Source organism: Neoarius graeffei, chromosome 15, assembly GCF_027579695.1.
Source record: "Neoarius graeffei isolate fNeoGra1 chromosome 15, fNeoGra1.pri, whole genome shotgun sequence".
NCBI lineage: Eukaryota > Metazoa > Chordata > Actinopteri > Siluriformes > Ariidae > Neoarius > Neoarius graeffei.
Window position 1 is genome coordinate 52,129,312 of NC_083583.1, and position 26,965 is coordinate 52,156,276.

The 26,965-nt window shown below is 39.7% G+C and overlaps 1 protein-coding gene across 1 annotated transcript in view; it reads left to right on the plus strand.

Moving 5' to 3' along the window:
- Nucleotides 1-23,690: 23,690 nt before the first annotated feature.
- The window catches only part of adgrl4 (adhesion G protein-coupled receptor L4), a 37,637-nt gene continuing 34,362 nt past the window's right edge, over nt 23,691-26,965 (plus strand). The window contains exons 1-3 of the mRNA XM_060941584.1: nt 23,691-23,778; nt 23,897-24,031; nt 26,719-26,868. Of these exons, the coding sequence (XP_060797567.1) occupies nt 23,733-23,778; nt 23,897-24,031; nt 26,719-26,868 (331 nt within the window). The 5' untranslated portion in view covers nt 23,691-23,732. The remainder of the gene's footprint in view (nt 23,779-23,896; nt 24,032-26,718; nt 26,869-26,965) is intronic.

A 26,965-nucleotide genomic window follows, 5' to 3' on the forward strand; every position in this document is an offset into this window, starting at 1 on the left:
ATAGTGGGGAGTTAAACTCTTGTGGTTACCAGAGGACTAGCCCCCCACTGTAACCCTAGCTATGTAATAGGCGAGAGGCCGAGGGCTGTGGAAACGGAGATCGGCGCCGCCCGATGCGCCACATGGCATGGGAAGGACTTTAGGTTTATAGTGGGGGACTAGTCCTCTGGTAATCACAAGAGTTTGACTCCCCACTCACATCTGTATTGTAGCATGCCTCGCCAGAGGGCAGTAGGTACCATTTTTATGATGGTCTTTGGTATGACCCAACCAAGAGTAGAACTCACGGTCTCCCAATCAAGAGGCAGACACACTAACCACTAGGCTAACTTCCAGGGCTGTCGATAAGAGAGGTCAGAGGAAAATTGCCAGATTGGGTCGAGCTGCCAGGAAGGATATAGTAACTCATATAATCACTCTTTACAACCATGGTGAGCAGAAAAGCATCTCAGCATGCAACAGTAGAAGAACACATCAGGTTCCACTCCTGCAGCCAAGAACAGGGATCTTAGAATCAAGAACAAGTTCCTATTACAGTGGGCGGTGAGTGTAGATGCATCCTTTAAAGTTGTCATTTGTGGAATATTGTAAAAATATAACATATTAACTTACAGGTACGTTTTGTTTTTCTCTTTCATTTCTTTAATGTTCTTAAAATATTTTGTAATATTTTCAATCATTTTGAATTCCACAGTTTTCCTTAACACTGAGAACAACATAGTGTGTAATATTTTAGTACAGTAGAAGAGATTTTGGCGGCACGGTGGTGTAGTGGTTAGCGCTGTCACCTCACAGCAAGAAGGTCCTGGGTTCGAGCCCTGGGGCCGGCAAGGGCCTTTCTGTGTGGAGTTTGCATGTTCTCCCCGTGTCCGCGTGGGTTTCCTCCGGGTGCTCCGTTTTCCCCCACAGTCCAAAGACATGCAGGTTAGGTTAACTGGTGACTCTAAATTGACCGTAGGTGTGAGTGTGAATGGTTGTCTGTGTCTATGTGTCAGCCCTGTGATGACCTGGCGACTTGTCCAGGGTGTACCCCGCCTTTCACCCGTAGTCAGCTGGGATAGGCTCCAGCTTGCCTGCGACCCTGTAGAACAGGATAAAGTGGCTACAGATAATGAGATGAGATGAGAAGAGATTTTTTAAACATCACACATATAGGTATACGACTGTCTGTGACTCTTTTATGTCATGCAGTTCACAAGCATCCTCTGAAATACACGCCATTTGTGGCTGATCACCCTAAAGTGCATTATCCCAAGTTCAGCAAACCAACCGAAGTATGATATACTGAATGATATAGAAAGAATTTTTTTCTGTGCAGGCAAAGCAGGATTGGAGAGAAGTGGAGCTAAAAGAATTTGTCCACTCCCCATGAGGCTGGATCTGCTCAATCGTGTCGCCCTGCAGTAGCAAAGTGGATTAGCTCCTATTCGGACAAGACAGAATTTTAATGTTCCAGATAATTTGGTATAATGAGCATTACGTTTGTGCAGAGAGAAAGGCGGTTAAGGCAGTGGTAAGACAGAAAGGAGTGCATCGTTCGCAAGCATGAGGAATAAATTAGATACGCAGCAGGCCTGCATTTTGTCTGAAACTTCACATCCAGTTGAGGAGCTGCAGGGCCACCAAATCAGAAATACAAGCACTAATCAGAAATGGCAAGCATACTGTGGCTGCACTGCCACCCTGCATGTGTAAAACAGGGCACATAGACGGGTGAAGCGACGAGAGTTCACCTGCACATTCACACTCACACAGGGCTCATTCATTTACTGCATTCATTTTTTTGTCACATTCATACGGTACCATCATACTAACAAAAACTCCATTTATTTTTGTAAATACACAAATTATTCAACAGTCACACTCACAGCATTCGCAATTACAATAGACTATCTGTTAGTTTACTCATTTCATTATGAGTATGAATAAAAATTGTCTGGGCATGCTGTTGTAGGAAAACAACAATTTATTAACAAAGCAACATTTTGTCCTTGTTAACCATTTATAGACATATTTAATGTTGTGGAATGTCTGTGAGACAAATTAGTACCAGTTATCACTTAAAGTGCCATTCCACCATTGGATGTATTTTTTTGGCATAAAATACAATATATTTTATGACAACATGACTAGACAGAGAAATCTTTAAGCTTCAAAATGATATATCAAACATAATTTTTTGACAACGACAAGTATATTAATTTTGCGACCAAAGTCACCTACCCTTTTAATTTCCGCGCGGTAGTGAAACGTGATGTCATCGGCAGGTTCCCCTTCTTGTGTACCACGTCACGTGTGACGTGGCACGGATTATCAGCAATGGCGGATAGAACGCGATTGTCAGCTTCGGAAAAGAAGCTAAGGAAAATAGCAAGTGATGCCCAAAGGAGACGGTCGATGGTGAATATCGGCACAGCAATCGACAAGTGGAAATCGCGTTCTATCCGCCATTGCTGATAATCTGTGCCACGTCACACGTCACACAAGAAGGGGAACCTGCCGATGACATCACGTTTCACTACCGCGCGGAAATTAAAAGGGTAGGTGACTTTGGTCGCAAAATTAATATACTTGTCTAGTCATGTTGTCATAAAATATATTTTATGCCAAAGAATACATCCAATGGTGGAATGGCACTTTAAGCTATAGCAGCTATAAGCAGTCGCTGCGTCGACGGGCACTTTTTTTTTAAAATCTCTCTTGAAATTATTTCAAGAAAACACACACACACAGCTTCTCATGTTACCGAGAAACCGGAAAGCACAAAGTCGTCTGTTCTTTCTCATGGTGGAAAACTTACTGACCTTTACAAAAGTACTGACACTGAAGATTCCATCCATACAGTAAATCCTAAATAAATGTCTTCTTACACAAAGCTTCATTAAATCACCGATCCTAAGATATTTGTGTTTTGCTTGTGAAATCGAAAAACACATTTTCATTTCGATAAAAACACACTGATAAATATTAGACCTGTTATTATGTGGAGTGTCTGTGCTACAAGTCCAGATTACTATAGAAGCGATAAAGTAGTAACGAGTAAATGAATATAAACCTATCGTTCATGTTACGGCTGGAACGACTGTCTGAGCTTCTGTCACAGAAAATTAAGCCACACCTTGAGATTCAAGAATTCAACAGCGCTGCGTTATAAGTACATAGATACAGTATGTGTCACACAACAGCGGATCCAAATCAACACGGATATCATAATAGTCTTCAGGGACCAATGTCCAGCGCTAATGGGGCAATGATCTCTCTTGAGTAAGTCAACAGATTAATTCATTATTACAAAAAAGCAGCTGACAAACGATTTTCAATGAAGGACGGTTTCTAATCCAATCGCACCTACTGTAAATCACAGACAAATCAAATAATTGCCCAAATGTCTTACCTGTACTGAAGTCCTGTGATTTTACACTGCTCATGGCTGTCTACTGTACAGCATTTGTGGATGAGCACTCATTGGTTAGCATGTTTGTCTGCGGGGTCTTTTGCTATGTGGCTACAACTGACACACTCTTAAGGGTCCTTTGTGAATAGACAGGGCCAGCATAATAGACACTCCAACATAACAAAGACTGATAATCCTGTCTCTCCCAACTGCTCCCATGTTGCTGGCAGACATTTTAAGGGCAGTTAAGTTGCTGTGAGGCGACACTGAATGAACTGCGGGTGGAGAGAGATACCCAAAAAGCCATTATCTATGGCAAGCGGCGTCAATTCGCATCAATTAGGAGCCGTCCGAAGTGTCAGTAGTGCGGCTTCAAATTAATAATTAAATAAATAACTCCAACCACAAGTGGCTACTATACAGCCTTTTAGTCATCCGAGTCCCCCCTCAGAGCATTGGCACAAAAAGCCCTGAGCCTTCGGCAAGACAATGGAGAGTCATCTCACAAACCTCACACCACTAACTTGGGACAACTACACCACCTTAATAGCCTCTAATTCAGAATTTAGCAGGAAAAGGAAGATTTATTACTCTCTCTGTCTCTTTTTTTATCTAAGAAGTGCAGCGCTTGCTAGAAATTTGATCATAGTTGCTTGTTCATGGTCTCTTGTAGAAGAGGTTCATTTGAGTCAACGTAAATCCTTCAGGTATATGGATGAAAAATGGCTCAGTGAATGCCTTACATTACTGAAAATAAATGTAAACTACTACAACTGTTGGTTTTAAATTATTATTTGTACACTACTAGTGGTGGGGCTTGAACCCATGGCCTTCAGATCAGTAATGCACAGCCTTAACCACCAAGCCACCAGTTATCATTAAGCATTCTGTTTGCTTTGTTGAGCTTTTATCAAAGGTGGGATGGTGGTGCAGTGGTTAACACGATCAACTCACAGTAAGAAGCTTCTGGGTTTGTACCTCACAGCCAACTGGAGTCTGTGCAAAGTTTGCATGTTCTCCCCATGCCTGTGTGGGTTTCTTCCCACAGTCCAAAGACACACAGATCAGGTCAACTGGCTACTCTAAATTGCCCGTAGGGGTGAAGAGTGGTTCATCTCTGTGTTAGACCTGCGATAGATTGGAGACCTGCCCAGGGTGTACCCTGCCTCATGCCTGAAGTCAGCTGGAATTGACTCCAACTTCTCCCATGACCCAGACGGATAAGCAGTATGGATTAATGTATCAAGTTCATCTTTGAACATTGTGTACATAATATTAAACATCGCTAATCAACAACCTGATTCCTGGAACAATGCTGCATATTTTGCATCACATGAATGACAGTTGCTTTTGTCTTCCAGCGTGTATGAAGAAATGTTCTGTCATACTATGTTTCACAGCAAAACCAATAACAAAACCAACTAAGCCATGTTGTCATTTCAATAATCAGACCAGAGAGGGTAAATACAGTGTCTTGCAAAAGTATTTATCCCCCTTGGTGTTTGTCCTGTTTTGTCGCATTACAAGCTGGAATTAAAATGGATTTTTGGAGGGTTAGCACCATTTGGTTTACACAGCTTGCCTACAACTTTAAAGGTGCAAATTGTTGTTTTATTGTGACACAAACAATAATTAAGATGAAAAAAAACCCAGAAATCTGGAGAGTGCATAGGTCAAAGTCAATACTTTGTGGAGCCACCTTTTGCTGCAATTACAGCTGCAAGTCTCTTGGGGTATGTCTCTATTAGCTTAGCACATCTTCAATCTTCAAGTTATGCCACAGATTCTCAATTGGATTAAGGTTTGGGCTTTGATTAGGCCATTCCAAGACATTTAAATGTTTCCCTTTAAACCACTCCAGTGTAGCTTTAGCAGTATGTTTAGGGTCATTGTCCTGCTGGAACATGAACCTTCGTCCTAGTCTGAAACCTCTGGCTGACTCAAACAGGTTTTCCTCTAGAATTGCCCTGTATTTAGTGCCATCCATCTTTCCTTCAGTCCTGACCAGCTTTCCTGTCCCTGCAGAAGAAAAACATCCCCACAGCATGATGCTGCCACCACCATGCTTCACTGTAGGAATGGTGTTCTCAGGGTGTTGGGTTTGCGCCACACATGGCATTTTCCATGATTGCCAAAAAAAATCAATTTTAGTCTCATTTGACCAGAGAATCTTCTTCCATGTGTTTGGGGAGTCTGCCACATGCTGTTGGGCAAACTCCAAATGTGTTTTCTGAAGCAATAACTTTGGCCACTCTTCCATAAAGCCCCGTTCTGTGGAGTGTACGGCTTAAAATGGTCCTATGGACAGATTCTCCCATCTCCGCTGTGGATCTTTGCAGCTCCTTCAGTGTTATTGTTGGTGTCTTTGTTGCATCTCTGATTAATGCTCTCCTTGTCCGGTCTGTGAGTTTTGGTGGGTGGCCTTCTCTCGTCAGGTTTGTAGTGGTGACATATTCTTTCCGTTTTGCTATAATGGATTTAATGGTGCTCCATGGGATATTCAAAGTTTGGGATATTTTTTATAACCCAACCCTGATCTTTACTTCTCCACAACTTTGTCTCTGACCTGTTTGGGGACTCCTTGGTTTTCATGTTGCTTGCTTAGTAGTGTTGCAGAGTCAACGTCCTACCAGAACAGGTTGATTTATACAGACATCATGTGACAGATCATGTGACACTTTGCACACAGGTGGATCTTAATCAACTAATGTGACTCATGAAGTGAATTGGTTGGGCCAGCCCTTATTTAGGGGTTTCATACGAAAGGGGTGAATACCTATGCACACTCCAGATTTCTGTTTTTTCATCTTAATTATTGTTTGCGTCACAATAAAACAACAATTTGCACCTTTAAAGCTGTAGGCATGTTGTGTAAATCAAATGGTGCTAGCCCTCCAAAAATCCATTTTAATTCCAGCTTGTAATGCGACAAAACAGGACAAACACCAAGGGGAATGAATACTTTTGCAAGACGTTGTAGAATGAAACGGAGGTCTTCCAGTTGATAACCTCTCCTACAATAACACTCCTCCTGTTTAATTGGGTCTTCATCTTCTGCCAATGTGGTCTCGTGCTTGCATATCATATTTGCATTTACTCATTTGCAAGACAGTTTTGTCCAAAGTGACTTAAAACTGAGCTGAATAGACAAGGATTAAAAATCTTGCTCAAGGACCAAACAGTGGCAGCTTGGAGATAATGAAGCTTCTGATCAGTAATCAACATCCCTAACCGCAGAGTACTCACTGTCTTATTGCAAATCCATAAAACATCCAGCTGGCATGAAAATTTACCAGTGGTTAGGGTTAAGATGATGGACAGGTTTAACAGCTGTAGCTGTACTTACAATTTCATTCATAGGAAATCAAACAAAAGCACTCTTGCTCATTGGAAATCTTCTTTGACTTTACTTTGTTCATTTTGTCTGCATCACATAATTGTGAGGTTCTTCTTACACTCACGAGTCAATAAGGCTACTAGCTTAGGCTGAGAGTTTGTCCATATCTACACCTGTCTCATCTATTCTTCCCCTGTTGCTAATCCAAAGTCAGTGCTGAAAGGATAATTGATAGCGTCGTTGAAGCACTCGAAGAAAGATGATGCCTCCAGTGTAGAGTTTGGAATTGGATACAGAAACATTATAGCCACAAGCACTTAGAAAAAAACCACCCACTGACATATTATTATGCTTCCATTTACTTTACTTTCTATATATATTCTGAAAGCTGTTTGGAAATCCTCATATTATAGTGGTGCTTGAAGGTTTGTGAACCCTTTAGAATTTTCTATATTTTTGCATAAATAGGACCTAAAACATCAACAGATTTTCACACAAGTCCTACAAGTAGATAAAGAGAACTCAGTTAAACAAAAGAGACAAAAATATTATACTTGGTCATTTTTTTATTGAGGAAAATGATCCAATATTACATATCTGTAAGTGGCAAAAGTATGTGAACCTTTGCTTTCAGTATCTGGTGTGACCCCCTTGTGCAGCAATAACTGCAACTAAACGTTTGCGGTAACTGTTGATCAGTCCTACACACCGGCTTGGAGGAATTTTAGCCCATTCCTCCATACAGAACAGCTTCAACTCTGGGATGTTGGTGGATTTCCTCACATGAACTGCTTGCTTCAGGTCCTTCCACAACATTTTGGTTGGATTAAGGTCAGGACTTTGACTTGGCCATTCCAAAACATTAACTTTATTCTTCTTTAACCATTCTTTGGTAGAACAACTTGTGTGCTTAGGGTCGTTGTCTTGCTGCATGACCCACCTTTTCTTGAGATTCAGTTCATGGACAGATGTTCTGATATTTTCCTTTAGAATTTGCTGGTATAATTCAGAATTCATTGTTCCATCAATGATGGCAAGCCGTCCTGGCCCAGATGCAGCAAAACAGGCCCAAACCATGATACTACCACCACCATGTTTCACAGATGGGATAAGATTCTTATGCTGGAATGCAGTGTTTTCCTTTCGCCAAACATAACACTTCTCATTTAAACTAAAAAGTTCTATTTTTGTTTCATCTGTCCACAAAACATTTTTCCAATAGCCTTCTGGCTTGTCCACGTGATCTTTAGCAAACTGCAGACAAGCAGCAATGTTCTTTTTGTAGAGCAGTGGCTTTCTCCTTGCAACCCTGCCATACACACCATTGTTGTTCAGTGTTCTCCTGATGGTGGACTCATGAACATTAACATTAGCCAATGTGAGACAGGCCTTCAGTTGCTTAGAAGTTACCCTGGGGTCCTTTGTGACCTCGCTGACTATTACACACCTTGTTCTTGGAGTGATCTTTGTTGGTCGACAACTCCTAGGATGTTTTATAACCTTTTCCAGCCTGATGAGCATCAACAACACTTTTCTGAGGCCCTCAGAAATCTCCTTTGTTCGTGCCATGATACACTTCCACAAACATGTGTTGTGAAGATCAGACTTTGATAGATCCCTGTTCTTTAAATAAAACAGGGTGCCCACTCACACCTGATTGTCATCCCATTGATTGAAAACAGCTGACTTTAATATCACCTTCAAATTAACTGCTAATCCTAGATGTTCACATACTTTTGCCACTCACAGATATGTAATATTGGATCATTTTCCTCAATAAATAAATGACCAAGTATAATATTTTTGTCTCATTTGTTTAACTGGGTTCTCTTTATTTACTTTTAGGACTTGTGTGAAAATCTGATGATGTTTTAGGTCATATTTATGCAGAAATATAGAAAATTCTAAAGGGTTCCCAAATTTCCAAGCACCACTGTATATTGAAACACTGTGGAAAAAAGTCTAAAAAGTCTACCCTACATTTCCAAATATTAACTTTTCAAATAAAAGAAGAACCAGGCATTCTATAACTGATGGTATGACCTCCACAGAACCTTGATCTGAACATCACCAAGACTGGCTTGGACTGCACCTGCAAAGGCAGAAGAAAACAAGAGTCAAATTCTTAGAATAAATACTGCATTTGTTCAGATTTTCTTATCAAGCTGCATGACAGTGTACAGCACACAGTCAGGGCGCAAAATGTCTGAAAAATGTGTCTCCTTAAATGCTGAAAATTATTTCATATGAGTATTAGATTGTCAGTAAAATTTGTATATACATTACTCATACACATTTCTATCAAACTTCATGTAAGTTTAAACTTCTGGAATTTTGATTTTTAGCCATTAAAGTGCATATCACGGGTAAACTCAGGAGCAAGATCAATATAATTCTCCTATTTTATATTAAACTTTGGTCAAATATCTGTAACATTCTGCATTCTCTGCAATTTTTTTTTACCTTGCACAATACCAGAAAAATTCAGTTGAAATCAAGCCGTTTGAGGCGAATTGGTCCGCCTCTGAAAAAACTTGGCATTTGGATTTCCCGGCAAACATTGATTTTCGTGACGTCGCGTGTGGGACGCCTCCTTCTGAATCCTACGTCAGCGCTGGTTTGTTTATGAGAAAACGACCTGGTGGTTTTCTGCAAATTTCTTCAACGTTATCGCGTAATTATTAAAATGGTTAACAGATGTATCGTAGGAGGGTGTAGCAACACCAATCTTGATGGGATTAGTACTCATCGTTTCCCAAAAGACCGGACAATGAGAGAGAAATGGGAGCGCTTGGTGTACACAGGCTGTGCACTGAAACCGTGCAAAGCTCGCGCAGCCTGCTGGCGCTTCCACAGGTAACGTCACGAATCTGGCTGCAGACTCCCTTGGGATTTTTCCAGACGTGTTTTGTTATTTTACTTTTTTTCTGCTGTCGACAGATGGCCTTGAGCAAAATTACCCTTCTGGATGAGTGTGTAAAGGGACACACTTTCATATAAAAAAAAAACACGAAATTGGTCCAGAATATGCACTTTAAGTAATTTCATCATAATTGTATATTATCTATTTGGATTTTATTTGTGTAACACAGAAGCCAATCACATTTTTCTTGGTTCAATTTTTTTTTTAGAGACAGTAATATGAAACATATGATTTGTAAATACTTTAAATGACTAATTTTCTTCTGAAAAAAAAAAATTGTTCGTGACCTTGTCAATGGAAGGCAAATCTTTGACATTTTAAGTTTCACTATACTCTTATACCAGACTGAGAAAAGGATGAACACTTCCTCCTGGTCACATTTTCAAAATATATCTCGAATATCAAGGGACTTTTATGTATGCATCCACATGCTTCATTTAAAAATGATTATTTTTAAGAATTAAGAAAATACTTTTATTTACAGTGTTGTCAGTTATGTTGATTACTTTGAGTATGATTGATTTGCATGATACCTTTTTTTTTTTTTAAATCTTTTACCTAAAATACATACCTTGCTTTTCACTAACTATGCAACAATAACTACTGTGCTATAATAATCACATGAACTGGTTCCAAAGTGGTGCAACAATCTTAGGTTTTGCTCAATTATTCAGAGGTAAGCGAGATGTTCGGCTTTCAGAAGTGTATGTTAGCTTGGATATGCAATACAAACTATATACATCTGTACTATAGGATGTACTTTATGCATATTATAGTGCATGTACAAAAAGTACATGTGCAGTGGTGTGAAAGATAAAGAATTTTAATGGTAAGGAAATATGGACCTGAAAGAAACTGAGTAAAGAATAAATGAATAAATGGATGTTGGGTAATAGTGTTTTTTTTTCTTCTTGTTTTCCTCAGAGGACAACACCTTTAACCACTTTTCAACTACAACTTTGCTGTTCATTCAACAATTGCCAATTGGCTACGAAGGAAAATATGACACTGGTTCATAAATTACCTTGTGTCATTAAAAATGTATACACATAATAGTTTTTTAAACATATAAATAATTATACACTGCGCATACAGTGGGTTCGAGAAGATCATTTGGATCTATGTTTTTATGTTTTAATCAATCAGTCTGTATCTGAGACATGTCCAGTGAAGATCTTATCTGAGCCATGTTTGTGTAAATACACTCTGTTTTAAAAAAGGGAAAATACAGAGAGAGAGAGAGAGAGAGAGAGAGAGAGAGAGAGAGAGAGAACTTATTTCAGCTTAACTCGGTGCTAGTCCTTTTTATTTAATAGACATATAGCTCAGATGTTATTGTGGATGTTTACTAAGAAAAACTTTTTAAATTTTTAAAGAAGGTTCTGGGGAATTTTCAGGCATGTCTGTTCAACCACTTGAGGGCTTCTTATGTATAAATGGCTTAAAATCTGCTTTAGTTGTAGTACAATGATAAACAGGCTACAAAAATGAAAAAAGAAAGAAAAGGTATTACAATGAAAAATTAAATGAAAGCTTTTTTAGTACTAGAATAGAATCAATAATAATAATAATAATAATAATAATAATAATAATAATAATAATATGGAGAATTATGAAGTGCACCACAGTGCATAGTTCTGTATGTAAATAAAAATATTCTGTTTTATTAAATGAAGTCAAAAATAGGCACCGTGCTTGAGAAATGCTGAGACACTGGGAGCGTACGATAGGTGAGTCCCTTGTGGGATGTTGTCCTCGGGCACTACGATCAGTCAATATTAATATTTAGCAGGACTTGAGCAGCCTCTACTGGATGCAAAAGGCTCTCAGCTTCTTAACTTATATGCTTAGTTCAAGTTCAAGGTGTTTATTGTCATATGCATAGTAAGGACATGTCCTCTTGCACAATGAAATTCTTAGTTTGCTGTCCACAATGAATGCCAATTACAAATAAAGTTTAGGTTTAGTTAAATAAAGTTGAGTTTAGGAGACATGTAGCCCAATATAAGCATCTGCATCAGCATGCATTTAATCTATGTGCATGCATTCCACTCCTATACTATCTATCTATCTATCTATCTATCTATCTATCTATCTATCTATCTATCTATCTATCTATCTATCTATCTATCTATCTATCTATCTATCTATCTATCTATCTATCTATCTATCTATGTGCATTTAAAGTCTCTAATGTCTTATTAATACACCTGCAGACTAACTCTAATGAATATAACTGTGAACAAAACTGAAATTCTGCTACCGTGAATTTCTCTGTTCTACATTATTTGATTTTTTTTTCATCAGAGGAATTTAATTGAGTCCCACTGTCCACATTCATTACAGATGACTAAAAACAAATGAGGCATTTTATGAGGGAAGACACTTTGTGGCAAATGATTTTAGCCAGGCTGAAAAAAAGGACAAGAAATTGTTTTTTCTATTGCACAAATTGATCTAATTTTCAGCGCTGGCATCTGCAAACTGTTGACCTGACCTATAAAAGGGCAGAGGAAAATGGAATTACAGAAGCACCTCCAAATTCAACGATTAGGAATTGTGCATGTAGGTGGATCTGATATGGAGGACTAATGGATTCACCTTTAGGGGCACAGAAACAAATTACACTAAAGGTCAAATGATGCCATGCTGGTGGCTTAAAAAAAAATACAAAAATAAGGGCCATGCTTTTGCCTTCCTGCAAATAATTTATCTATCGAACAGTGAGGAGAAACTGGAATGTTGTGAGGATGCTCATGGTGAAAGCAAACGAGTAAAATATGGCTGTTATATATTTTTCATATTTTGTGACCATCGGTGCAGGTAGTAATTTGGCACATAGTGGCTTTGGTTAGAAAAAAATACATTACCAAGAGCTGTGGTTATTCAATCAAATCAAGTTTTCTCATTTCCTTTGAAATCTGAGTGTGCACAGTGTCGCACAGTGACATTTTTGTAAATGACATAAAATTAGATTTCATTAATACATCTCATTAATTTGATTATTAGAAGAAGAACCAGAAATATGTTTTCTGTCTTTTGTGTCACTTATAAATTTCATGTTATTATTTTCATGGCAGAAACAGGGGCTTGGTCACAAGTGTGAACTTTTTTTGTTGTTGTTGTTGTTTTATTTTAACAGCCAATAGACCAAAATCTAAGAAATTAAACATTCCCTTATCAGATAATTAGAGATCCAAGAACAAGTGCAAAATATGAATGTGGGAACATGGTGGCTATATTTTAATGGTGGTAAGTCATGCCATCAAGTTAAAATAGCTAATAACCTCGTTGGTAAATTGGTAATGAAAAAAAAAGCCAGTTCTATCAGATTCATACACTGACACCTGCTCAGATATAAAGCAACACTATCTCTATGACAATCCTGACTATCCATCCATTATCTGTAGCCGCTTATCCTGTACAGGGTCGTGGGCAAGCTGGAGGCTATCCCAGCTGACTATGGGTGAGAGGCGGGGTACACCCTGAACAAGTCGCCAGATCATCACAGGGCTGACACATAGAGACAAACAATCATTCACACTCCCATTCACACCTACGGTCAATTTAGAGCCACCAATTAGCCTAACCTGCATGTCTTTGGACTGTAGGGGAAACCAGATCACCTGGAGGAAACCCACGCAGACACGGGGAGAACATGCAAACTCCACACAGAAAGGCCTCTGCCGGCCACTGGGCTCGAACCCAGAACCTTCTTGCTGTGAGGTGGCAGTGCTAACCACTACACCACCGTGCTGCCATCAATCCTGACTAATATTTGATTAATGTTAGGAAATTTCTCATACCTACTAGAAGGACTTGTACAGTAGATACCAATAGATACAATCTCACTCTGGGTTGTATTGCAAGTTGGTGACTTAAGTTCAAAAGCATTATCAATATAGACATGGGGCTTCTCCACATTCAGACTCGTGTTATTCAGGGGCTTATGTTTATTTTGTTGCACTTGGAGGAGAGGATTTTTTTTTTTTTTTTGCTGTGCTGTGAACTGCAATATGATATAACATAAAAGCAAAAGACAGTTAATAATAATAAGCGAATAAAAAGGAACAGTACTATTACAATGGTATATAAATGAGAAGATGGCAAACACTCAAATACACATTCACTACAATATCGTGTAGTGTCTTACAAACATATTACACAGTCCAGTTGTAATTATCATGTTAATCAGATAATTTAACAACATGGCTTGCACATATTTAATTACTCGGTAGTTTATAAAGTAGCACTTGATCCAGCACATTATATCATTTTGTGTGATGAATTAGAGGTACAGGGGCAGAATGAATGCTGATGGCAGAAGGCAGGTATTTTTTTCCTATAACCGTTGGTGGTGCTATTGCTCTTGGATCCACAAAGGAAAAGTAATTTGTAGTGTGTAATGTTCCACCCCTGTACATCACAGTCACTGAAAAGTTTGAAAACAAGTTTTATACACACACACACACTATATATATATATATATATATATATATATATATATATATATATATATATATATATATATATATATTCATCCATCCATACATCCATCTTCTACCACTTATCCGGGTCGCGGGGGTAGCAGCCTAAGCAGAGCAGCCCAGACTTCCCTCTCCCTGGCCACCTCCACCAGCTCTTCTGGGGGAATACTGAGGTATTCCTAGGCCAGCCGTGAGATGTAATCTCTCCAGCGTGTCCTGGGTCTGCCCTGGGGTCTCCTTCCAGTGGGGCATGCCCAGAAAACCTCCCTTGGGAGGCGTCCAGGGGGCATCCTAACAAGGTGCCCAAACCACTTCAACTGACTCCTTTCAATGTGGAGGAACAGCGGTTCTACTCCGAGTATCTCCCGAATGACCAAGCTTCTCACCCTGTCTCTAAGGGAGAGCTCAGCCACCCTGTGGAGAAAACTCATTTCTACCGCTTGCATCCGCAATCTCATTCTTTCGGTCACTACCCATAGCTCGTGACCATAGGTGAGAGTGGGAACATAGATGGACCAGTAAATTGAGAGCTTTGCCTTTTGGCTCAGTGCTCTCTTTACCACAACAGACCGGTTTAGCATCCACATCACTGCTGATGCTGCCCTGATCCTTCTGTCCAACTCCCGCTCCCCTTACCCTCAGTCATGAACAAAACCCCAAGATATTTAAACTCCTCCACTTTAGGTAGCAACTCCCTCCTGACCTGGAGTAGGCACTCCACCTGTTTCCGGCTGAGTGCCATGGCCAAGGACTTGGAGGTGCTGATCCTCATCCCAGCTGCTTCGAACTTGGCTGCAAACCATCCCAATGCATGCTGTAAGTCACAGATTGATGAAGCCAACAGGACCACATCATCCACAAAAAGCAGAGATGTGATCCTGATGCCACCAAACCAGACACCCTCCACCCCTTGGCTGCACCTAGAAATTCTGTCCATAAAAGTTATGAACAGAACCGGTGACAAAGGACAGCCCTGGTGGAGTCCAACATGTACCGGGAACGAGTCCGACTTACTGCCGGCAATGTGAACCAAACTCCTGCTCTGGTCATACAGGGACCAAATGGCCTGCAGTAGTGGGCCCTGAACCCCATACTTCTGAAGCACCCCCCACAGGGCACCATGAGGGACACGGTTGTAAGCCTTCTCCAGGTCCACAAAACACATGTAGACCGATTGGGCAAACTCCCATGCACCCTCCAGTACCCTTGCAAGGGTAAAGAGGTGGTCCAGTGTTCCATGACCAGGATGAAAACCGCATTGTTCCTCCTGAATCCAAGGTTTGACTATCGACCAGACTCTCCTCTCCAGCACCCCAGCATAGGCTTTCCCAGGGAGGCTGAGAAGGGTGATCCCCCTATAGTTGGAACACACTCTCTGGTCCCCCTTTTTAAAAAAGGGGACCACCACCCCAGTGGTGTCCCCAGTTGAGGTCAACAGCACTCCATCCTCGCTGTAAACAGTAGGGACAGAGCACTGTTTTCCTTTCCTGAGCCGCCGGATGGTTTGCCAGAATCTCTTTGAGGCTGACCGAAAGTTACTTTCCATGGCCTCTCTGAACTCCTTCCACACCCAAGTTCTTGCTTCAGTGACTGCCAGAGCCGCATTCTGCTTGGCTTGTCGGTATCTGTCAGCTACCTCTGGAGACCCACAGGCTAACCAAGCCCAATAGGACTCCTTCTTCAGCTTAACGGCTCCCCTCACCACAGGTGTCCACCAGCGGGTTCGGGGAGTACCGCCATGACAGGCACCAACAACCTTGCAGCCACAGCTCTGCATGGCTGCCTCAGCAATGGAGGTGCGGAACGTGGTCCACTTGGACTCAATGTCCCCATCTTCCCCTGGTATGCACTTGAAGCTCTGCTGGATGTGACAGTTGAAGAACCGATGGACGGGAGTCTCTGCCAGATGTTCCCAGCATACCCTCACTACTCATTTGGGCCTGCCTGGTCTGTCTGGCCTCCTCCCCCGCCATCTGATCCAGCTTGCCACCAGGTAGTGATCAGTTAACAGCTCTGCTCCTCTCTTCACCTGAGTGTCCAAGACATACAGTCATAGATCAGATGAAACAACTACAAAGTCAATCATCGATCTGCGGCCTAGGCTGTCCTCGTGCCATGTACCATGTGCTCGAACATGGTGTTCATTATGGCCAAACCGTGCATGGCACAAAAGCCCAAGAACTGAACACCACTCAGGTTCAGATCAGGCAGGCTGTTCCTCCCAATCACACCCCTCCAGGTCTCACTGTCATTGCCCACATGAGCATTGAAGTCCCCCAGTAAAACAATGGCATCCCCTCGTTGTGCACTGTCTAGCACCCTACTCAAGGACTCCAAGAAAGCCGGGTACTCCAAACTATCATTTGGCGCATAAGCGCAAATTATAGCAACCGTTCCCTGACCCGAAGGCGCAGGGAAATGACCCTCTCATTCACTGGGGAGAACTCCGATGTTAGCGCGCCAAACTGGGGGCTACCGATAGCCCCAAACCTGCCCGGTGTGTATATATATATATATATATATATGCACACACTAGTGTGTGTGTGTATATATATATATATATATATATATATATATATATATATATATATATATATATATATATAAAATATGGCAACTATATATGGATATTATATATGACACCAATCTCCTGTATTCTCCATATGTCTGGACTATGGGGTAGGGTCAAAGAAAAACATCCAGGCCCGGCTAAATTTTGTAAAAAAATACATCAACTCTCCCAAAAGCATGTGGGAAAATGTGTTATGGTCTGATGAAACCAAGGTTGAACTTTTTGGCCACAATTCCAAAAGATATGTTTGGCGCAAAAACAACACTGTGCATCACCAAAAGAAGACCATACCCACAGTGAAGCATGGTGGTGGCAGCATTATGTTTTGGGGTTGTTTTTCTTCAGCTGGAACAGGGGCTTTAGTCAAGGTGGAGGGAATTATGAACAGTTCTAAATACCAGTCAATTTTAGCCCAAAACTTTCAGGTGTCTGCGCTGAAGATGAAGAGGAATTTCATCTTTCAGCATGACAATGACCCCAAAAACATTTTGGAATGGCCCAGCCAGAACCCAGACCTAAATCCAATTAAAAATCTGTGGGGTGACCTGAAGAGGGCTGTGCACAAGACATGCCCTCGCAATCTGACAGATTTGGAGCGCTTTTGCAAGGAAGAGTGGGCAAATATTGCCAAGTCTAGATGTGGCAGGCTGATAGACTCCGACCCAAAAAGACTGAATGCTGTAATTAAATCAAAAGGTGCTTCAACAAAGTATTAGTTAAAGGGTGTACACACTTATGCAACCAGCTGATTGTACATTTTTTATTTTTTATGCATTTCCCCCTAACAGATTTGCTTGTTTTTCAATTGAATTGTACAGGTTATAGGCCACATTAAAGGTGAGAAAAGTTTTGAAATTATTTATAGTGGTCTCAGTTTTTTACATCAGAAAAAAAACTATCATTTTAACAGGGTGTGTACACTTTTTATATTCACGATATACAGGTATATATATATGTGTGTGTGTGTGTGTGTGTGTGTGTGTGTGTGTGCTAAGTGATACTAACTCATAGAACTATGACAGGATGTAATGATAATGTAAACTCATGGTAATGTGTTGTGCTGCATACACACATACCATTATAAAGCACAGTATAAGGACTCAAGTACATTAGTGATCAATATAGTTATCATGCTTTTTCTTTTGAGGTGTATAATTCTATACATTAGACAAAGCTAGGTTAGAGTGACAGGATGCGATTAAGATGTTCACTGCAAAGCTCGGTCTAATGGTTTTAAATAATAATGTTTAGCACTGCCACTGCACCTACATATATGTTTTTGAGAGGTGGGAGGAAACCAAAGGACCCAATGGAAACCCATGTGTAACATCAGTGTTCTCCTGATGGTGGACTCATGAACATTAACATTAGCCAAAGTGAGAGAGGCCTTCAGTTGCTTAGAAGTTCCCCTGGGGTCCTTTGTGACCTCCCCGACTATTACACACCTTGCTCTTGGAGTGATCTTTGTTGGTTGACCACTCCTGGGGAGGGTAACAATGGTCTTGAATTTCCTCCATTTGTACACAATCTGTCTGACTGTGGATTGGTGGAGTCCAAACTCTTTAGAGATTGTTTTGTAACCTTTTCCAGCCTGATGAGCATCAACAACGCTTTTTCTGAGGTCCTCAGAAATCTCCTTTGTTTGTGCCATGATACACTTCCACAAACATGTGTTGTGAAGATCAGTCTTTGATAGATCCCTGTTCTTTAAATAAAACAGGGTGCCCACTCACGCCTGATTGTCATCCCATTGATTGAAAACACCTGACTCTAATTTCACCTTCAAATTAACTGATAATCCTAGAGGTTCACATACTTTTGCCACTCACAGATATGCAACATTGGATCATTTTCCTCAATAAATAAATGACCAAGTCAAATATTTTTGTCTCATTTGTTTAACTGGGTTCTTTTTATCTACTTTTAGGACTTGTGTGAAAATCTGATGATGTTTTAGGTCATATTTATGCCCTAAAATTTGAATATTTGAAAATAAAATTTTCTATATTTAGGAAATATAGAAAATTCAAAAAGGTTCACAAACTTTCAAGCACCACTGTAAGTATATTGTGGATGTTGAAGTGTCAGATGTAAAAATTAGACAAATGTCTTTCATTAGCTGTACAAGCAAAGTACTCTCCATTTCTGTAAGAGGTAAAGCCAGTTGACATTTGAAATGGTTTCTGTGGAGTTCTAGAGCCCCAATGGTGTAGGCGTGCTCTCTTTCTCTATATATAGTACATTTTTGGCAACAATGTTTGGCAGAAATCTCCAAACAACACTACCTTTCCAAGTCAATTTTTACTCACTGTAATGATATTCACTTTTGATTCAATGAAAAAAAAAAAAATCTTAAGAGCTTTAATATATCCTGATTGTTGTTTGCATTGCTCCTGAGACTGTCAAGCCCTGACTCTTAGAGGAAGAGGGTGTAATTACTGCGGGCACACAGTGTGATACGCTTTCAGGAAGTCTGGCGATGAAGTGTTCCCGTCTTATTGTTCTAAGGCCTGAGGAAGCTTGCCCCTCCCTTCATTTTGCTCCCAGAAATCACACAGGAATAAGCTGTGGGTTAAGAAGCTTCACAGCACTGTATATCATATTTATTTGTCTACCAGGCATTTACTCAACACAACAGCTCTATTACACTTTCAATATATTTCTCCCCCATGAGTCAATTTTCCTCCGCTTTCATCTCATATATTAAAAAAAAAAAAAAATATATATATATATATATATATATATATATATATATATATATATATATATATATATATTCCCCAACTATACTAGACTGTCAAACTCCCCTTCAGACTTAAAATAATAAAATCATTTTACAGTGTTGAGATTTGCAGCATACTGTATATAACTAAACTGGATGGGCCTTTTGGGATGTGCCTTTACACACTGTGTTACATCTATAATGTTTTTATCGTGACTTTATTTGAACTTTGAGAGCTTCATCTCTGAACTGAGAACTTCATCTTGGCATTTTCTTGGAGTGATTTTGCTGTCAAGTACAAACATCTAATACTGTAAATGAATTTATGCTTGTGAGTTTAGATCAGCGGTCTTGTACACATAATGTGACATACTCAGAAAAGTTAACCGTTATTTTTCATTCCTATATAATATACTCTCACCGACTGCTTTATAAGGAACACCTGTACACCTGCTCATTTCTGGAATTATCCAGTCCGCAGTATGCATGGCAGCACGGCAGTGCATAAAATCTAGCAGATAACAGATTAAAAGCTTCAGCTAATGCTCACATCAATCTTCAGAACGGGGAACAACCTATCAAACCTTGAGGCAGATGGCCTACAAGAGTCAAAGCCCACATCAGATTCTATTCCTGTTCTCTAAGAACAGGAATCTCAAACTACATGTTTTAGTATTTAACATGTTTTATGAATTTGTAATGCATTTCACAATGTGTAACTACAGTGTCTTGCAGAAATATTCGTCCCCTTTGGTGTTTGCCCTGTTTTGTCGCATTACAAGCTGGAATTAAAATGGACTTTTGGGGGTTTAGCACCATTAGATTTACACATGTCTACCACTTTAAAGGTGCAAATTGTTGTTTTATTGTGACACAAACAATAATTAAGATGAAAAAACAGAAATCTGGAGTGTGCATAGGTATTCACCCCCTTTCGTATGAAACCCCTAAATAAGAGCTGGCCCAACCAATTCACTTCATAAGTCACATAATTAGTGGATTAAGATCCACCTGTGTGCAATCAAAGTGTCACATGATCTGTCACATGATGTCTGTATAAATCAACCTGTTCTGGAAGGACCCTGACTCTGCAACACGACTAAGCAAGCAAGATGAAAACCAAGGAGCCTCCAAACAGGTCAGAGACAAAGTTGTAAAGAAGTACAGATCAGGGTTGGGTTATAAAAAATATCCCAAACTTTGAATATCTCACGGAGCACCATTATAGCAAAATGGAAAGAATATGTCACCACTACAAACCTGACAAGAGAAGGCCACCCACCAAAACTCACAGACCAGGCAAGGAGGCCATTAATCAGAGATGCAACAAAGACACCAACAATAACACTGAAGGAGCTGCAAAGATCCACAGCGGAGATGGGAGTATCTGTCCATAGGACCACTTTAAGCTGTACACTCCCCAGAGCGGGGCTTTATGGAAAAGTGGCCAGAAAAAAAAATAATTGCTTAAGAAAACACTTTTGGAGTTTGCCCAACAGCATATGGCAGACTCCCCAAACACATGGAAGAAGATTCTCTGGTCAAATGAGACTAAAATTGATCTTTTTGGCCATCATGGAAAATGCCATGTGTGGCGCAAACCCAACACCCTGAGAACACCATTCCTACAGTGAAGCATGGTGGTGGCAACATCAGGCTGTGGGGATGTTTTTCTTCTGCAGGGACAAGAAAGCTGGTCAGGACTGAAGGAAAGATGGCTGGCACTAAATACAGAGCAATTCTGGAGGAAAACCTGTTTGAGTCAGCCAGATGTTTCAGACTGGGACGAAGGTTCATGTTCCAGCAGGACAATGACCCTAAACAGACTGCTAAAGTTACACTGGAGTGGTTTAAAGGGAAACATTTAAATGTCTTGGAATGGCCTAATCAAAGCCTAAACCTCAATCCAATTGAGAATCTGTGGCATAACTTGAAGATTGCTGTACACCAACGCAACCCATCTAACTTGAAGGAGTTGAAGCAGTTTTGCCTTGAAGAATGGGCAAAAATCCCAGTGGCTAGATGTGCTAAGCTAAAAGAGACATACTCCAAGAGACTTGCAGCTGTAATTGCAGCAAAAGGTGGCTCTACAAAGTATTGACTTTGGGGGGGTGAATACCTATGCACACTCCAGATTTCTGTTTTTTCATCTTAATTATTGTTTGTGTGACAATAAAACAACAATTTTCACCTTTAAAGCTGTAGGCATGTTGTGTAAATCAAATGGTGCTAACCCTCCAAAAATCCATTTTAATTCCAGCTTGTAATGCGACAAAACAGGACAAACACCAAGGGGGATGAACACTTTTGCAAGACACTGTATAAGTTCTACTTTTTATGCAAGATAACTAGTTTCAAGTGAGGAAAATGGCATTGTTCAATAAACTCTTTCAACCAAGCACTATTTCTACAATGCGTTTTTCTTTTCTTTTCGCCACTGTTGGAGAGAATGGCAACATGGTCTCTGTATCAAGCTTCTCGTGACTGCTTGGCCTTTTACTGCTCCCTGACTTTTATATCTGCAAACACATATTTCTTCCAGAATCATGGCTCACACATGCCCTTCATTTAGAAAAACAGCCCTATCATTTATTGCTCTAACATTTACAGTGTGTTGATCAACACATCCAGTAATTCAAATCTTTTGCTTGGCATCAGTCTGGACCATTTTCGCAAACAATCAAATGTCAACACCATGTAGATTAGAAGGAACAGTTTTATGAGCTAATAAAAATAAACATATCCACAGCATTTTGAAGGAACAAAGCAATCCAGATCACAAGAGTTCAGCTTATTATTATGTGGTCATCATGTGAGGTAATAGTAAATATATTGTCATGAGTAGTATAATTATTAATAGTGGTAGTAACTTTTGTAGTAATATTATCATCGTAAAATAATACAACACAAAAGAAGTCCCCACTCTTATTAAGACTAACCTTTAACCTCTCTTCCTTCACCTGCTCCAGTCATAGCCTTTCCCCCCTTTGCCTGTCTCTGTTGCAACCATTCATCCGTTATCTGTAGCCACTTTTCCTGTGCAGGGTCACAGGCAAGCTGGAGCCTATCCCAGCTAACTATGGACGAGGTACACCCTGGACAAGTCACCAAATCATCACAGGGCTGACACATAGAGACAAACAACCATTCACACCTACAGTCAATTTAGACCCGAGCACCCAGAGGAAACCCACACAGACACAGGGAAAACATGCAAACTCCACACAGAAAGGCCCTCATCAGCCGCTGGGTTCGAACCCAAAACCTTCTTGCTACAAGGCAACAGTGCTAACCACTACACCACCTTGTTGCAGCCTGTATTCCTTTATCAACTTTAGTCAGCTAGTCTGCTCCATCCCTCAAGCATTCGTCAGTGAGTCCTGATTCTTCTTCAGTGTCCATTTCAGACATTCAGACATTCCTGACATGCATCATATCCCCCAAGCATTGCCCAGAGTCCATATAAGGCACTCTGCCATCATCATACATATCCCCTAAACATTCCCCAGTGTTCATCTCAGGCACTCTGCCATCATCCTCATTGTCAATTTCGGCTGCTGATCATGTGCTAGACTCTACAGCATGTCCTTATTCTCTTCCTGCTCTGGCTCAGGTTCAATTCCTGCCCATGTTTCTGGCCCTGCCCTTGGTTCTATACCAAGGCCCCATTCTAGAGGCTTGGATCAGGCGTCAATCTCAGCAGCACATATTACACAAAATAACCCAGGATTATCACACAGGAATCTAGACCCGCCTCTTGTTTGTCTTCTGTTTTTGCACACTGTTTGTGTTCTGTTTTACTTTTGATTTGTTTTCTACTTCCTGTCTTCCTGCTGCACCAGCTCCACCCTGACCATTACCAGGAACTGTCTCTTGTTATTTTGGTCCTTAGACTTGTATCTGTATAAATCTCCTTCTCTTTTTGGTTTCTTCTAAGTCTTGCATGAGAACAAGCTTGGATTCTGAGTTGCTTTATTATAGCTTTCATAGTTCATAGTTTTTCTAGTCTCGTCAGTCTAGGTCCAAGTTGCCCAAGTTTACCTGCATGTCCCTAGAAGTAACAAACACTGAGAATCATTTTTAAGAATGATTGTCCCATTAATAGTGGCTACATCCAACCCCCTCTGTCTCGCACTACATTACAGCAGTGTCCCTTTACCATGTCCGAAGGAGCTGATTGAGGACGACGACAGGAAGGGTCAGGTTTGGAGAAACAGGAAGCTGATGAAAGGAAATGATGTACGTCACACAGGCACACAGTGCTGTTGGTAAAAAGTGAACTAGTCTCGAGGCACAAATGGAGTTTTTCCTCAGCTCATCGATGAAACTTTTACTTTTAGCAGGTAGGACGCTTTCTACAAAAACTATTCGAAATGAGTTCATGCTAAACTCTCATTACATATCTCTCACAAACATTTTCCAATCAATTCTATTTGTTTGATTTTTCCCCCCCCAAAAAAGCCTGGCTTTTAAGTGTGCTGGGTCCATTCAAATGTTCAGATATTTGCAAATTGTGTCACCAGAACGCAATTTGTGAGTCCGGTCGTTGTTTGTGCAGCCGAGGTTTTTCTGGAGATGGAATCAAACAGTGTGTAGGTGAGTGATTTCATTTGTTTCCCGTGTGGCTGTATTATATTTCACGCTGTCCTTGAGATAAATTGGAAATATATATATTTCCAATTTATAATAATTTATAATTGGAAATTTTATATATATATATATATATATATATATATATATATATATATATATATATATATATATAAAGTGGTGAATAAATAATTTTACCCATCATTAAACTGATATGAAAATATAATTTAAATAAATGATATAAAAATACATATAAGGAAAATGTCCTTAGGGAAAATGCTGGTTGAAGCTGGTTGAAGCTGGGAGAAGAATGGTGTTAGCAGTCTTTCAATGAAGTCTTTTTGTTCCTGGAAGCTGAGTTTCTGAATTCAGAATGACAAATGATTTGTCACCGTGAATAATAAATGAATAAATGAAAATGGTTTGCCACTGTCAGGATTATCGCATATAACATTTGTATGTTTCTTGTATTTGTGTTTGTGATTTTCATATTGTATGTTTGTTATTAATTTTTAATTGGTTGTTTCCTTCATTTTTATTTAACACCTTTACAACAATAGTAGGTGAAAATATATTGTCAAAAATTTACTTGACCCAAATTTAATATAATACAGTGAACTGTTACAGCAGAGCACTTCAAACTTTTTTTTTTAATTGCTGAGAATAAAAACAATGTGGCAGTACAACTTTTTTTGTTTGCAAGTATAACACAGCGCATTGTAACAGGTATAATAAATGTAGCGTGTTTCAGACACATTTCCAAAGTCGCTCATAACCCTGATATAAGTGCTGCAGCACAGCTGAGAATATCCTCCTGGCTCAAATAACAATGGAAAGTAGATAGCAAAGATTTGTATATCACATGCTCGTGAATTAACACCACATAAAGGGATTAATAACTGGACGAAGCTTGAAAAGTAACATTCACACTTGTTAAGAGACCAGAATGACTGCTAGCTCTATGCTTAAGTAAACATGCCAATCAAAAGAAAAATGGACCAAAATATGAGTCTCTTTTGCATGTATGTCAGTTAGAAGTGACGTCCCAGCATTTTAAAATCTTGTTATCCCAAAATTAACTGGGATGAAAATTGTATTCAGTCAAATTCTGACTGCGGCAAAGGATCATCAATGATGTTTTGGCAGTCATATCTGATTACAGTACAAACTGAAGATGTCAGACTTATGTCCGTTTTGCTATAGTACAGTGCTTTGCAAAAGTATTCATCCCCCAAATGAGACAAAAATTGAACTTTTTGGCCATCATGGGAAATGCCATGCGTGATGCAAACCCAGTACCCTGAGAACACCATCCCTACAATGAAGCATGGTGGTGGCAGCATCATGCTGTTGGGATGTTTTTCATCTGCAGGGACAGGAAAGCTGGTCAGGATTGAAGGAAAGATAGATGGCACTAAATACAGAGCAATTCTGGAGGAAAACCTGTTTGAGTCAGCCAGAGGTCTCAGACTGGGACAAAGGTTCATGTTCCAGCAGGACAATGACCCTAAACATACTGCTAAAGCTACACTAGAGTGGTTTAAAGGGAAACATTTAAATGTCTTGGAATGGCCTAGTCAAAGCCCAGACCTTAATCCAGTTGAGAATCTGTGGCATAACTTAAAGATTGCTGTACACCAATGCAACACATCTAACTGGAAGAAGTTGGAGCAGTTTTGCCTTGAGGAATGGGCAAAAAATCCCAGTGGCTAGATGTGCTAAGCTAAAAGAGACATACCCCAAGAGTCTTGCAGCTGTAATTGCAGCAAAAGGTGGCTCTACAAAGTATTGACTTTTTTTTTTTTTGGGGGGGGGGGGGATACCTACGGGTATGTATACTCCAGATTTCAGTTTTTTCATCTTAATTATTGTTTGTGTCATAATAAAAAACCCCAATGTGCACCTTTAAACAACGTGCACCTTTAGGTACGTTGTGTAAATCAAATGGTGCTAACCCTCCAAAAATCCATTTTAATTCCAGCTTGTAATGCAACAAAACAGGACAAACACCAAGGGGGGTGAATACTTTTGCAAGACACTGTATGTAATGAGGAAATCGCATTTCCAAGAATTCCTTACATAACATTATCTGCAGGTAGCCAAAAGGCCTTGGTTGTTTCTCTTTTATGCTTTGTACATATATAGACACACTGATTCATTCATAGGTTTTTCTGTATTTTAACTATTTTCTACATTGTGGAACAAAACTGAAGACATCAAAATTATAAAATAACATCTGGAACATATATGGATTTATGTCATAAACAAAAAAGTAAAAAAAACAAAAACAAAATATGTTTCATATTTTCAATTCTTCAAAGTATCCAGTGTTTACCTTAATGATGCTTTATTTGCACACTATTGGCATTATCTTAACCAGCTTCATGAGGTAGTCACCTGAATGCTTTTCAATTAACATGTGTGCCTCATCAAGAGGTAATTAGTGCAATTACTTGCCTTCTTAATGTGTTTGAGATCAACCAGTAAACAGTAAATAATAAAAATACAGTAAATAGCCCTATTCTACAACTGTAGTAATCCATATTATGTCAAGAACCGACTCAACTAAGTAAAGAGAAATGACATCCATTATTACTTTAAGACAAGAAGTGTCTTTTAATTAATAAAAATAAAGAAAAAAACATTGAATTAGAAGGTGTGTCCACATTTTTAATATACTTTTTTATATTTAGATGATGATGAGTGTGCAAATGTCACTCACATCTGTGGGGATAATGCCAACTGCACAAACACAGTAGGAAGCTATGACTGTACCTGCATGCCTGGATATGTGTCAACGGGAAATAAAAAATTTCAACCTAATGATGGAACATACTGTAAAGGTGAGACATCATATTCATATTGAATGACATACACACACACACACACACACACACATATAGGGATGAAGTATGCATTTTGATGTAGACTACAAGATTG